Source organism: Lepus europaeus, chromosome 11, assembly GCF_033115175.1.
Source record: "Lepus europaeus isolate LE1 chromosome 11, mLepTim1.pri, whole genome shotgun sequence".
NCBI classification, from domain to species: Eukaryota; Metazoa; Chordata; class Mammalia; order Lagomorpha; family Leporidae; genus Lepus; species Lepus europaeus.
In genome coordinates, this window is record NC_084837.1 from 64,095,944 (window position 1) to 64,110,298 (window position 14,355).

Below are 14,355 nucleotides of genomic sequence, written 5' to 3' on the forward strand. Positions count from 1 at the left end.
TTAGCAGGGACACCGGCCCTTCAGCCGCCTCTTCTTCTGCACCGCCAGCCGCAGCGCCTGCAGGAGCTTGTCCTGGTTGTTCAGGATGTTGTACTCGGAGAGCTTCACCAGCTTGTCGAAGGCCTCCTCCGTGTAGGTGAGCTCCTTGGTGGCATAGGGCGTGTCGGGGCCGTAGATGTCAACCTGGCCCAGCTCTAGCTCCTCAGGGCTCCGCTCCACACCTGGGGGCGGCAGAGGGCACCGCTCAAGACACTTCAGACAAGACTGCGGGGGGCTTGTTCCCGCATCCCTCCCTGCGGCTCCCCTGCTCGCACACACACACACACACACACACTACGCCTGCGCCCTCACACGCGCGCGTGCACACACACACTCCTCTAAGCTGGGCCCGTGGTGGGAGGCAGGACATGCTGTGGACTGGAAGAGCAGGGTGACACTGGCAGCTGGCAGCGGGGGGCTCGGCACTGCCTTGCAAAAGCCCAGGCAGCTCAAACTGTGGCCAGGCCAGGCTGCTTCGTGGGTGCCGAGGCCAGGGGCTGCCGGGCCCTCACCTGGCGCCTTGTACTTCTGGAAGGTGTCGTTGATGAGCGGAAAGAAGACCACGGTGGGGGCGTCGGTGTCCTGGGGGCTCTCCAGCAGGTAGCACTCCTTGAGCCCGTCGTCAGCCTCTTGGATCTCGTAGCTGGGGAAGGGGATGCCCTGCGTGCTGCAGTACTCACAGGTTTGTCTCAGGGGCTGCAACAGCGCAGGAAGGCGCGCGTGAGTGTGGGGAAGGCGAGGCAGGCTGAGAAACACACACTGCTCAGGAGCCGCTTCCCCACCTCCCCGGCTAGCGACCCCCGCCCCCACGTGCTAGGCTGAACCCAAGGTGCATGGCCAGCGGCAGGCTCCTTCCCCAAGTGCGCTGCCCAGGTGCCCTCGCTTCGCTGGCACACAGGCCCCGGCAGGTGTGAGCAATGTCTGAGCGAGAGGACGCCAAGCGTCGGGCTTCCTCCCAGGCTCACTGTGCGGACCCGGGGCTGCCGCACTTGCCTTTGTCTGGGAGCCGGCGCAGTAGTTGAGGTGGATGATGAGGTCGGCCTTTCTCTCGGGCCTGAGCAGGGGCGGGTAGCTGGAGTTGACGAAGAAGGCGGTGTCCAGGAGGCACAGGTGATTTGCAGATGTCGTCAGCTGGTTTGGGAAACCATCCAGCACGGTGTCTGAAAGCCGAGGCTTCCAGTTAGCGACACATCTCGGGCGGTGGCCGTACGGCTGGCAGCTTCCTGCCCCAGGCCCCACGTTGGAGGAGCGGGCCGAGCACCCCAGCTCCTCGGGGTGGGCTCACGAGCAACAGCATGACCTTGGGGTTTCAGCACACCTTGCATGGGCTACGCACAGGAAGTCTGCTATAACCCAGCTGCAGCTTGAGATCATCCTATAAATTAGTGCCAACCCTGGGCCCAAGCCAGCTGCCCCTTCTGCCCCAGGTGGTAAAGGCCAGGCTCAAGCAGCCAATAGCAGGGTGTGGCCAAATAAAGTATCAAACAAACTGGAAAGTCAACCTTGGCACCTTGGGTGCGGGGAGGCGCTGAGCTGAAGCTGCAAGACCACAGTTGAAGGCTGACCCTGCTCCTTACCTTTGGGGGGGTTCTAGACTGGGCTGCCCCTGCCCAACTCCAAGGGGGCACCCCTAGAGCCCAGCAGTAAGGGCCCACGGTTCCCTGGCTGTGCAGGGAAGCCCACTCTGCAGGGCTGCTGTGCGGTCAGTGTAGAGTTGTACAATTAACTAAATGCCCACACCGCCCCCTGCTGGCAGAGCTATGCACTGTTCAAGTCCACACTGCAGAAGGAGGAATCCCCCTAGGTGGGGGTTGGGGGGCGGAAATTGGCCACCTTCTACCCAGTGAAGGGGTTTTCTCATTCTTCCTCCACACCCGCTTCTCCCTCCTCCCAGCAGTGTCCAGGCAGGGTTATACCTTTCCACTTGGAGAACTCCTCGTTTTGGAGGTAGCTGGTGTGCAGCTGCAGGCCAGACAGGAAGTTGTTGAACTCAGACACGAAGGCCCGATAGGTGAGGATGTCTCGGAAAGTGTTGGACAGCCACGACCCCGGGACCACCACCGCAGTCTCCAGCACGTGGGGGTCACATTTGGGGATGTCAGGCAGGAGCGGCTCATCCTCTGCAGGGGAGGGTGAGGGGGCGGGTCACAAAACTTGGGGTCCCCAGACTGCCCAGGTGAGGCGCTGTCTGCTTGCCTTGCCCTGCGGGTGAGCCGCTGTGACAGCAGTACAGCCTCCCTTGTCACTGGTGCCAGGAGCACTCAGGTAAGAGACACTGAAGGGGGTGGGGGAGTGGAGAAGGAGACAGAGGGTGATGGGTGAGAGGGGTCCCAGAGGGGTGGCATTTGGCACAGAGGTTCAGACCCTTCATCTCATTCTGGAGTACCTAGGCTTGAATCCCAACTCCACGCTCAACTCCAGTGTCCTGCTAGCATGCACGCCGGGAGGCAGCAGGTGATGGCTCAAGTGGTTGAGTCCTGCCACCCATGAATGAAACCTGGGTTGGCTTCTGGCTGCTGGCTTTGGCTTGGTCCAGCCAAGGGCATTGGGGGGAGTGAACCGGTGGATGGGAGCTCTCTGTCGGCCTTTCAATTAAATTAACAAAGAAAAAAAGTTAAGGGTCCCCGAGAGGCCAGGGAGTCTGGAGGAGTGACCTGTAACTGCGCTCACTGATGCCTCCCTCATCAGTTCTCCTGGGCGCTGGGAGGCCGAGGACCTTGGCACAGGTGTCACCTACAATCACCTGCCTTCAAGGGGGTGCTCCAGCCCTGGCTGCCTTCTGTGTCTGTGGGCCCCGGGGACACCGTGGAAACACATGGCAGGCGGATTGGCCCTCAGCTCAGGATTCCTGCTCCACCCCCCCCCCCACCCACCATAAGGGAAGCCAGGAGGACCCACCGATGTCCTGCACTGTCCTCCTTGTCCACTTGTGGAAAAACTCCTCCGAGGTGTGGGACAGATTCCAGGCGTCAAGCAGGTTCAGGGAGAAGATGCTGCTCCACAGACCTAGGGATTCAGGGCCACCGTGAGCAGCTGTGCAGACTCCTGGGCCCACCCAGACCCGCGTGCGCAGCCCCAGCCGGGACACAGTGCTGACAGGTGTGAACCTTGAGTTCAAGTCCAGGTGCTATGCCTCGCCTCAGTGCATACACCTAAAGGTGAGGACAGCGCCCGGCGCTCGCTCGGACGATGTAAAACTCCCTCTTACATCTTACTATGATGATTTTAAAAGTGTAACATTCAAGTCTGAAAGTGTAACACTAAATCTTTCACATACATTGAACCACTGGGATCCTCCACCAGGTAGGGTTTACTCTTCAGCCCAATTTACAGTGAGAAAACGAAGGCTCACAGAGGTTAGCTAACTTAGCCAGCTTTGTACAGCTAAAGCCCAAGTGTCTTTTTTTTTTTTTTTTTTTTTGGACAGGCAGAGTGGACAGTGAGAGAGAGAGATGGAGAGAAAGGTCTTCTTTTTTCATTGGTTCACCCCCTAATGGCCACTGCGGCCGGCAAGCTGCAGCCAGCGCACCGTGCCAATCCGAAGCCAGAAGCCAGGTGCTTCTCCTGTTCTCCCATGCAGGTGCAGGGCCCAAGCACTTGGGCCATCCTCCACTGCCTTCCTGGGCCACAGCAGAGAGCTTGCCTGGAAGAGGAGCAACCAGGACAGAACCTGGGGCCCCGACCAGGACTAGAACCCGGTGTGCCGGTGCTGCAGGTGGAGGATTAGCCTATTGAGCCCCGGCACCGGCCAAGCCCAAGTGTCTTTAACTATATCCCTGTGACTCATGTACCCCCAGGCACAGGTCAGGGGAAGGAGAGGCCACCGTGGGCGCGGGGCTTCTGGGCGGGCTTCTAAGAAGAGGGGGGACTCTCTGAAGTGGCCTTGGACAGATGGAAGGAGCAGAGACACAGTCTAGATGAAGGACCTCACTCCTAGGTGCTGTAAAGATAAGTCTGTTTTGAGGTCACCTTGGATGGGTGGCTGTAAGAGTGGATGACACAGTCAGAGCCTTGCTTGCAGGGGACCTGGCCTCTGACAGATCAGGGAGCTGAGGGTGGGGAGCTGGGCCCGGCCTTGGTCTCTGTCCTCTGTCCTTCACCCGACCATTTTCTCTGGCCTCTTGGATCCTCAGGGCTGAGCCCTCCCTCCCGCCCCCATAAGCCGGCACACTGCTGCCTGGAAACCACAGAGGGAGGGAGAGGGAGTTACAGAAGTTTCCATCCCAAACTCCACTCCCAGTCTGGTTCTGAGCAGATCCCAGGGAGCCCACTGGAGATCCGGACATGGAGGGGAGTCCCCTCTGGTCCGCAGTCAGGTCCTTCGGGGCCCGAAGATCAGGGCAGTTCTGGAGGTCTGGGGTGGGTTCACGAGCCTCCTCTGGGGAAGGTGATGCTGGCAAGTGCCAGTAGGTTCCCTGCTCAGGGCTGACCCAAGGCACGGGGAAGAGCCACCCCATCATTCCTCAAATCCCAAGGTGGGGCCCACTGGGTCGGGCAGGGGTACCAAGGGGAGCCCTGCCCGGAGTCACCTAGCATGTAGCACATCGGGGACTCAGGGAGCCTCTTCATCAGCCGTCCCATGAAGAACTTGGAGCCGAAGAGCTCGCTGGGGACGTAGGCGCCGTACTTCTGCAGGCCCACCTCGTAGGGGGAGAACTCGCACCACTCTGCACAGGAAGCAGCAGGGTGGGGCGTCGGACTCAGGCCCAGGAGCCCAGCCCTGCCTGCCTGCCCGCCCTCCTGCACTGGCCTCCCGGGCAGTGTGGAGTCTGGGACAGGGAGGCTGCAGTTCCCCCACACGGCACATGGGGACGCCCTTGGCCGGCTTCTACAGGTTGGGAAAGCCTGAACTTTGCAAGCTGCATGGCTCAGGGGCACCTCAAAGCTACATAAATGGGGACTGAAGTGGACCTGGACACAGGGCAGGTCTCTAAGGTCCTTCCCTCTGGGCAGCTTCCTTTTAGGGCTTTTACACGGTCCCCATACATCAAGTGTGCACCCAGGGAAGCCAAGGACCATGCCACCAGCCCTACTCGTGTGCCAGGAAGACTGGGGGGCATAGCTGATTGGTTCAGCTGTGGGCACCCTCATTTGACGTGGAGGTTGGCAAAGGGGTTGGGGTGGGGAGACCTGGAGGTGCTGGGTGCCTCTGCCCCCAAGAAGGGACCCCGTCCTCAGTGGCCAGCCACCAGTGTTACCTCGGAAGTCCTGGTTGCTTACATCGTCCTTGACATTGATGGTGAGGTAGATGGGCAGGGGGTTCTGGCCCCGGCACAAAGCAGCACGCTGCTCTGACAGTTTGCACTCATTTTTCTGCAGGGAAGTAAATGCGTAAGGAGAAGCCACCAACAGGAACCCCTGGGGACAGCCTAGGGTAGGAGGACACCCTGGGCCGCCAGCACCACCCCCAGCTGCTGAGCCACCAGGCTGCTGTGAGACCAGAGTGGACAGGAGCAAACCTGCTCTTACAATGCACCTGCAGAATGGGCACGGCCTGCTTGGGCCATCACACCACAGACGGCAGACAGAGGGGGCTGCTTCTGCAGGCCGGGGGAGGGCAGCTCAGGCCGAGCTCACTGTTGGAGGGCCTCCTCCTGCCATCCCTCTCAGCTTGGCTTTCCTGAGAACCCCAGCCCCTCCCACTCATCACAACCCTCAAACGCTGAGGTGCTTTCCTCCTCATCACATGGGCACCAACTGTCGTGAAAACGCTGTCAAAAAGTATCAGCTGCCACTAACTGAGGTCATCCCCACCTCAGGAACAGCAGAGCAGGCATCCCAACCCCATCCTGCCGGAAGCCAAAAGCCAGCGCCCTTGGCTCCGCCTGCCCCGCCCATCACGAGGGTGGGTTCGTGGTGGCAGGTGGGATGGCGAGTCTGGAGCCCCGTCTGACTCCTTTCTGAGTCCTCGCTGGCTGACATGGTTCCTGCAGGAGGCGCTCAGTTGAAAGGACAAAGGAGGGCTGCGTGAACACTCAAGGTCAAGTGCAGATCGTCCTCAGTTGCGGGCTTTCTGGAAGTGGGGGCCTACTGGATAATAATTTGTTGCCAGTCCTCCTGATTTGCACTCAGAACCTCCCAGATATGGTTGGGAGGGAGGCACAGGGCCATGCGTCTGGGCGGACACACAGCCGCCGCTGGTTCGTCTCTGGGGCTGTGCAGCCTGAAGGGCTGAGGTGTTCACTGAGCCCCCCCCCCCCCCCCCGCGTTCAGGACCATTCCATGCCCTGGGGAGCCCTCGCAGCAGCTGCGTCCCAACACAGGCTGTTCTCTTTTTGGCACTATGGCTCGGATCGTGGGGTCTCAGAGCGGGAAGCAGCACTCTGGGCCGGTCCCTGGACAGTGGCCATGAGAGTGAGCCTGCAGAGAGCCACCGTGCTGTCATGTCCACGGCTGAGTGTGTTGGGGATACTGAGGCAGCCCCCTCCCGGGGCACAGCCAGCTTCAGTGAGAGGGCCCCGCCGGCGGTCTTCCCACACCTCCAGGATGACAGCTGTCGAGGAAGCTTCCACTCCACTTTTCTTCCTCTCACCCCGCTCAGGGTGAGATGCACTCCCAGTCGGTGCTTCCCCAGCTTCCCCGCTGCCGCCCCTTTGTCTCACAGGTGTCCTGGCGTGGCTCTCAGAGGACTCGCTGCCCTACGCTGGGTTCCACCCAAGCTGCTCTCAGCGTGAGAGTCTGCGTCGTCCTCCAGATGCTATGTGGGAAGCCAATCCCTCTGTCTTCCTCCACGGTGCATGTCAGCACCCATGGTTCTTCCAGCCAGGATGTACCTGCAGGTCCCCTGGGACTCCCTCTGCCATGATAGATGTCCAGGCTCCCCCCAAACCCACACACACACACCCATGAAGCAAGAGAGCTGGATGCCTGTGCGCCTACCTCGTCCCCCAGACACGACTCTACCAGCAGGCCCCAGAAGTCTGTGAAGGTGACCTTGTAGCCCTGCTGGCTCCGCTGCCGGAGCTCCTCCCGGAATTTGAAGAGCTGCTCCGGGAACAGGGAGGGCATCTTGTCTTTGACCACGTGTCTCCGGGCCTCGAAGATGGCAGTCTCCAGGTTTTTGGAGGACCACTCAGGGTCACGGTACAAGGTAGCCATGGTCCTGGAGAGAGAAGAGCGTAGCTATCAGAGTGGACCCAGCCCTGCTCTGACCAACTCCACCTATCGGGGCAGCAGAGGAGGTGAACCCTAAAGGTCTTTTGAACCCTAAAGCTGCCAGAAGAGCAGCCTGGAGGGAAGGGAATGGGGCAGAGGCCTGGCTGGTGTGTGTGTGTGTGTGTGTGATCACCCATTTTTTTTTCTAGATTTATTTATTTGAAAAGCAGACTTACAGAGAGAGAGGGAGGGAGGGAGAGAAAAAGAGAGAGGGAGAGAGAGAGAGGGAGAGAGAGAGAGGGAGAGAGAGAAAGAGAGAATCTTCCATCTGCTAGTTCATCCCCTAAATGGCCACAATGGCTGAGGCTCAGCCAGATCAAAGCCAGGAGCCAGGAGCTTCTTCCAGATCTCCCACTTGTGTGTCAAGGCCCCAAGCACTTGGGTCATCTTCCGCTGCCTTCCCAGGTACGTTAGCAGGGAGCTAGATCAGAAGTGGAGCAGCCAGGAATCAAACTAGTGCCCATATGAGATGCCAGGACTACAGGACAAGGCTTAATCCACTATGCCACAGTGCAAACCCTATCACCCATGTCTTAAATGTCTACTATGTGCCAGATGTAGTGTGCTGCTTAGGAATCTGGACTTGATCTCTCTGAGTTCAAAACCAGGCTCTGGGGGTGGGCACTGTGGCACAGCAGGTTAAGCAGCCACTTGTGATGCCTGCCTCCTGTATCAGATTCCTACAACCCACATCAAATCCTGGCTACTCTGTGCTTCTGATCCACCTCCCTGCTAATGTGCCTAGGAGGCAGCAGATGATGGCCCAAGTACTTGGGTTCCTGTCACCCACACGGAAGACCTGGATGGAGTTCCTGGCTCCTGGCTTTGGCCTCGCCTAGCCCTGGCTGTTGTGGACATTTGGGGAGTGAACCAATGGGAGATATTCTCTCTCTCTGCTCTCTGTCACTCGTAAAAAAATCTTTTATTTTTTTTTTAGAGCAGGCTCTTCCACTCACTAGCAGTGTGAATGCTGTTCACCTGCATATTCCCCGTTTTCCACCTGTGGAATGGGGAGATCTGTGCTCACTGCATCTACCTCCTGGGGGTACTGGAAGATTACAGGAGCTAATGTGAGCCACAGAGGTTGGGACAGTGCCTGCCACAAAGCACAAAGGGCTGGAGCCGACCTCTGAACCCAGGCCTGCTGATTCCAGACCCTGGCTGTTTCTACTTTGCCACATTCGTTCCCATTGTTGTGATGCAGGCTGAAGGTTGTATCTCCTTCTTCTTAACTTAAAAGTGGTCAGAGGCCGGCGCCGCGGCTCACTAGGCTAATCCTCCGCCTTGCGGCGCTGGCACACCGGGTTCTAGTCCCGGTCGGGGCACCGATCCTGTCCCGGTTGCCCCTCTTCCAGGCCAGCTCTCTGCTGTGGCCAGGGAGTGCAGTGGAGGATGCCCCAAGTGCTTGGGCCCTGCACCCCATGGGAGACCAGGAGAAGCACCTGGCTCCTGCCATCGGATCAGCGCGGTGCGCCGGCCGCAGCGCGCCTACCGCGGCGGCCATTGGAGGGTGAACCAACGGCAAAAGGAAGACCTTTCTCTCTGTCTCTCTCTCTCTCACTGTCCACTCTGCCTGTCAAAAAAAAAAAAAAAAAAGTGGTCAGAGGGCAGAGGGAGGGAAAGGAGGATGTCCCCAGCCCTGCCTCTGGCCCCCGCCTTTCTCTCTTCTTGCCCTGGATCCAGGACAGGGCGGGGCAGGGCAGGGTCCCCTTGCAGGGAGGACATCAGCAGCCTCTTCCCTCACGCACCTGGCTACAGGCAAGGTGGTGTAGGTCAGATTTCTTCAACAGAAAGCACCTCGCCTCCCAAACTTTTCTAGTTTTAAAAAGGTTTAAAAAATTGCAGGGGCTGGCGCCATGGCTCACTTGGTTAATCCTCTGCCTGTGGCACCAGCATCCCGTGTGGGCGCCCGGTTCTAGTCCCGGTTGCTCCTCTTCCAGTCCAGTTCTCTGCTATGGCCCAGGAGGGCAGTGGAGGATGGCCCAAGTGCTTGGGCCCTGCACCCGCATGGGAGACCAGGAGAAGCACCTGCTCCTGGCTTCAGATCACTGCAGCGCCGGCTGTGGCAGCCACTTGGGGAGTGAACCAACGGAAGGAAGACCTTTCTCTCTGTCTCTCTTTCTCTCTCACTGTCTATAACTCTACCTGTCAAAAAAAAATTGCAAATTTTTTTTTTAAAGAATTTTTTCAGTGTTTTTCCTAGGCCATGGATCATCCAGCCTCCCCCCTGTACCCTCCCTGGTCCTCCCTGCTTCCTGCCTGGCCCATGGAAGTCCAGGCAGACACAGATGCCCCTTGACCATGCTGGAAGCCAGTTGCCTTCTTAACCCACTAGACGTGGGCATCCGTTTAATGTGGTGGTTAAGAATCTGGGTCTTGGCCAGTGCCGTGGCTCAACAGGCTAATCCTCCGCCTAGCGGCGCCAGCACACCGGGTTCTAGTCCCAGTCGGGGTGCCAGATTCTGTCCCGGTTGCCCCTCTTCCAGGCCAGCTCTCTGCTATGGCCCGGGAGTGCAGTGGAGGATGGCCCAAGTGCTTGGGCCCTGCACCCCATGGGAGACCAGGAGAAGCACCTGGCTCCTGCCTTCGGATCAGCGCGGTGCGCCGGCCGCAGCACGCCGGCAATGGCAGCCATTGGAGGGTGAATCAACGGCAAAGGAAGACCTTTCTCTCTGTCTCTCTCTCTCACTGTCCACTCTGCCTGTCAAAAAATTAAAAAAATAAAATAAAAAGAATCTGGGTCTTGGGGCCAGCCTGGTGGCATAGCAGGTAAAGCCACCACCTACAGTGCCAGTATTCCATATGGGTGCCAGTTCAAGTCCTGGCTGCTCCATTTCCCATCCAGCTCTCTGCTATGGCCTGGGAAAGCAGTAGAAGATGGACCAAGAGCTTGAGCCCTGGCACACATGTGGGAGACCCGGAAGAAGTTAGTTCCTGGCTTCAGAAAGGGTCAGCTCTGGCTATTGCAGCCATCTGAAGAGTGAACCAGCAGAATGGAAGACCTCTCTCTGCCTCTGCCTCTCTCTCTGTGTAACTCTGCCTTTCAAATAAATAAATAAATAAATCTTAAAAAGAAAAGAAAAAAAAGAATCTGGACCCTGGACTGGGTTGAAATTCCAGCTCTACCATTCATTAGCTGAGTGACCCTGGGCAAATCTGTTTCTCCAGCTGTCAGTTGTCCTCCATATCCATGGGTGCTGCACTCATGGATTCAATTAGCTGCAAACATATTTGAAAATAGGGGTGGATGTTGTGGTGCGGTGGGTTAAGCCACCACTTGGGAGCTCACATCCCATGCCAGAGTACCTGGTTCGAGTCCTGGCTACTCCATTTCTGATCCAGCTCCCTACTAATGTGCCTGAGAGGCAGTAGATGATGGCTCAAATACTTGAGTCCCTGCCACCCTCAGGGGTGGCCCAGATGGAGTTCCAATCTTTGGCCTGGCCCAGCCCTGGCCATTGTGGCCATTTGGGAAGAGAGCCAGCAGATGGAAGATCTCTCTCTCTCTCTCTCTCTCTCTCTCTGTAACTCAGCTTTTCAAATACAGTAAACGTATTTTTTTTAAAAATATACTTAAAACTGCTTTTTGAAAAAATTGTTGAAAATAGATTCTGTCCCTACTGAACATGCAGACTTTTTTTCTTGCTATTATTCCCCCCACAAAGAACAGCATAAGGACTGTTTCTATTGCATTTGCATTGGGTTGGATATTAAATGTAATCTGGAGATGATTTCAGCTCTGTGGGGCAGTGTGCATAGGTTATATAAAAGACTATACTGATTTATCCAAGTGATGCAACTGGAGCATCCGCAGATAGCAAATACTTTGTTCCTCCCTTGTGAAATAATGACAGCACCTTCCTCCTGGTTTTGTTGTGAGGGAGAAATGAGAGGCTCTACAGGACGCAGTGGCCCAGGGCTTGGTGGGGAGCCAAAGCCACCTACTGTTGGTTGTCCCTTCTGAACCATCTGGCCTGGTATCTCTGGGCCCCAACAAGGAGCAGGGACACAGGAGCTCTTAGTGTTCCTAGGATCAGTCCTCCTCCACTCAAACGAGATGGCCCATGTGGGACCCGCAGGCCCACCGTCATAGATGGAATAAGATGCAGCTCTGGCTGATGGGCCTTGGGTGGTCAGAGGGCCACATGACGACTCTGGTGGGCCTCTTTCATCGTAAAAAAAAGTGAAACATTAAATTTCCGACTGTGTTGTAGAAAGGCAACTATATCTAGGTTATCTAGTAAAGCATTTCCTTTAGCCCAGAAGCCCCTTTGCTCTCTGCTGACTGAAGAAATGAACCCATTTTTTGTGCCTCTATCCCAAGCACTATGGCTCCTGCAGGTGCACTGGGCACCTGTGGGGAGTCCAATGCTCAGGGCACAGTGAGGAGGTGAGAGCCCAGGGCGGGGCCTGCCGTTCTCCAGGCTGCCTGAGGAAGCCTGGCAGGAGGTGGCTTGGCAGGGTAAGGGTGGTGAGTCCCAACACAGGGAAACCAGGGCACTGCACCAGGAGACTTGGCACAGCACAGAGAGAGGAGGCTGCCCCTCCCAGCAAGGTGGCGCCAGGGGTTCACTCTCTGTTGGCTGTCACACTCCGGGTCCCTGCCAAAGCCTCAGGGAAATGGCAGCACTGGCGATGGCCAGCATGCACAGTGCCTGTCATGTGCCTGGTACTGGGCCGGTCTCACACACCAGCCCGAGCCCAGCACTTTTGTTACCCCTACTTTACAGATCCAGAACCCGAGTCCCCACGGAATCCGGCTGTAAGCACAAAGCCACACAGCTGTGCCTTTGTGGAAGAGCGCCCACTTCAGCCTGGGGTGGCAGGGGACGGGCATCACCAGGGACCCAGGCCGGCCCGTGCAGTCCTTGCTCTGGGCTCCCAGTGCCTTACCAGGTGGCCCCTGACAGGCCGGTGATGTAGGTGGCACAGTTCAGGAGGTTTAGCTTCTGCAGCCCCAGCAGGTGGCCGTACATGGAGGTCATGGATCTTGCTCCGCCCCCAGTGGCCATGATGGCTATCAGCGGTACCTGGCGGCACAGAGGCAGAATGTCAGGGACTACTTGGGATGGCAGCTCAGGGAGGATGGGGGAGGAGGGAGAGTTGGCTGTGGAGAGCAGTAAAGGGGAGGGGGGTGCTAAGTGACCCGAAAAGCTCTCAGTACTCTTAGTGCAGCCCTCGGCTAACAGATGATCCACCTGGGCCCAGGGTGTGGGAGGCTCACTCAAGGACCCAGCTCATGTGTGATTCCCTAATGCCGCGTCTTCTGTGGATGGAACTGTACTAGGGCCCAGGCCCAGGCCTGGCACGTGGGATGTGCTCAGTACACCCCGTGGTTGAAAAGCAGAGAGACAGAGACAGAGGCAGACAGAGAGAGATCTTCCATGTGCTGGTTCACTCCCCAAATGCCCACAACAGCCAGAGCTGGGTCAGGCAGCAGCCAGGAGCCTGGAACTCCATCCAGGTCTTCCATGTACTTGAGCCATCAGCTACTGCCTCCCATGGTGAGTATTAGCAGGAGGTTGGAGGGAGGAGCCAGAAGCACTCAGATATGGGAGGTGGAGCCCCGGGTAGCATCTTGGCCCCTGCAGCCCACCCTCGCCCTACATACTGTATTTGTGAGAACAGGAGTAGATGAATGTTTGGATGAGAGGCCCAAACAGTGGTTACCGCCGGGCTGCCACAAGTTTACGATGCCCTGGGTAAGCTTCCCACAGGTGGTAGGGAGAAGGAGCGCTGTTTTCCTGGGGGTAGGCACTGGAAGATCCTTCTCTCAGCTGAAGCCCAGTCACAAGGCCTCCTCAGGCAGACACAGCCTGCTAAGGCCAGCCGGGAAGGTGGGCGCTCCGAGGGCTTAGCTGCTGCCCAGGCACACGCCAGGGGACAGCGAGGGCTCTGATGAGGGCCTGGTGTCCGCTCCCTGGGAAGGAGCGACTGGGCCTGGGGGAGGCACTGGGGGATGCTGCCTCCCCCACCCCCAGCTGCCGGCTGCTGCTGTGATTTCTGGGGGTGTGTCTGTGTGTGCATATTCAAGAGAACTGCAGGTGGGAGGACCTATGGCCTTTTGGGTGGAGGTGTCAGCTGCTGGAGGTGGTGGAGCTGAAAATGCTTCCTGGCTGGGGTGAGGCAGTCACCCCACGTGTGCATAAGCGAAGCACCCAGCCAGCCTCTGCTAGCACCCGGACAAGCAGGGAGCCCCTTCCTCCCTCTCCACCCTGCTCTACTTCCCCTGGTGGGGGCATGAGTCACGGCACCCACGGCCCTCACCCCTGCACCCCCACGTAGGAGCAACCACGGAGCAGAGCTGGGGCCAGGCTGCCGCAGGGCTGGGCGGTGCCCGCATAGGGATGAGCCTTGGCAGCGGAAGGAGCAGCTCGGCCCCCAGCGGCCCCGGGCCTGGCCACACCTACCTCATCCGCCTGCAGGTCCTCCTCCAGCTGCAGCACCTGCTTCAGCGCCTCGGCCACCACCACCTTCCGCTTCTGCACGAACTCCTGCTCCTCTGGGCACAAGCTGAAGCCCAGCCTCACGTCCAAGGTCTCGGGGCTGTGAGGAGAGAAGGCAGGGCAGAGCGGGCCTGTCATCTCCAGGTGAAGGAGCAGACATGGCTTTAGGGTCAGTAGAACCTAGGTTTGAAGCCCAGTTCTGCCATGTACCACCTCTGCGACCTTGGGCCTCCATGTTCTCATCTATGAAATGGGCTGGATGATGCTTAACTTCAGCATTATCTTCGGCAATCAATGAGGTGACCAATGTCAAACACTTAGAGCCTTAGCAAGATGCTTTAAGCCAGTCCTTGGGCAAAGACCACTGCTGGTTCTCAGTTTAGCGACTCTTCGAACTCCCTGCCTCCTTGGCAAGGGCTGCGAAGCCCACAGAGGCTTCCGCAGGTGCCCTTCCTACCCACAGCAGCCAGACGTGGGTGCCAAGGGGCCCTGAGAGCTGCTGGGCACGTCCTTCCGGACAAGGGCCAGGAGTGTAGACTCTTCTGATTGAGGCAACCAAGCGCCCGTCCCTCCGAGCTCACATCCCTCACTGAGCTCTTCCTGCTCACAGAATAATCACCTTGCTGAATGTCTGTGCAGCTGATACAAACTGCATACGCCTCATCCCACAGAGTCCGCCCCAGGGGCCTCCAGGATACGCCCAGGGCCTGTCCTC

The 14,355-nt window shown here is 58.1% G+C and overlaps 1 protein-coding gene across 1 annotated transcript in view; it reads right to left on the minus strand.

Annotated features, from left to right (window-relative positions):
- The window catches only part of PLA2G4E (phospholipase A2 group IVE), a 37,287-nt gene continuing 22,932 nt past the window's right edge, over positions 1–14,355 (minus strand). The window contains exons 11-20 of the mRNA XM_062206631.1: positions 13,605–13,740; positions 12,088–12,224; positions 6,919–7,141; positions 5,238–5,352; positions 4,569–4,706; positions 2,938–3,045; positions 1,956–2,159; positions 1,033–1,199; positions 552–735; positions 1–221 (exon numbers count right to left, since the gene is read on the minus strand). Of these exons, the coding sequence (XP_062062615.1) occupies positions 1–221; positions 552–735; positions 1,033–1,199; positions 1,956–2,159; positions 2,938–3,045; positions 4,569–4,706; positions 5,238–5,352; positions 6,919–7,141; positions 12,088–12,224; positions 13,605–13,740 (1,633 nt within the window). The remainder of the gene's footprint in view (positions 222–551; positions 736–1,032; positions 1,200–1,955; positions 2,160–2,937; positions 3,046–4,568; positions 4,707–5,237; positions 5,353–6,918; positions 7,142–12,087; positions 12,225–13,604; positions 13,741–14,355) is intronic.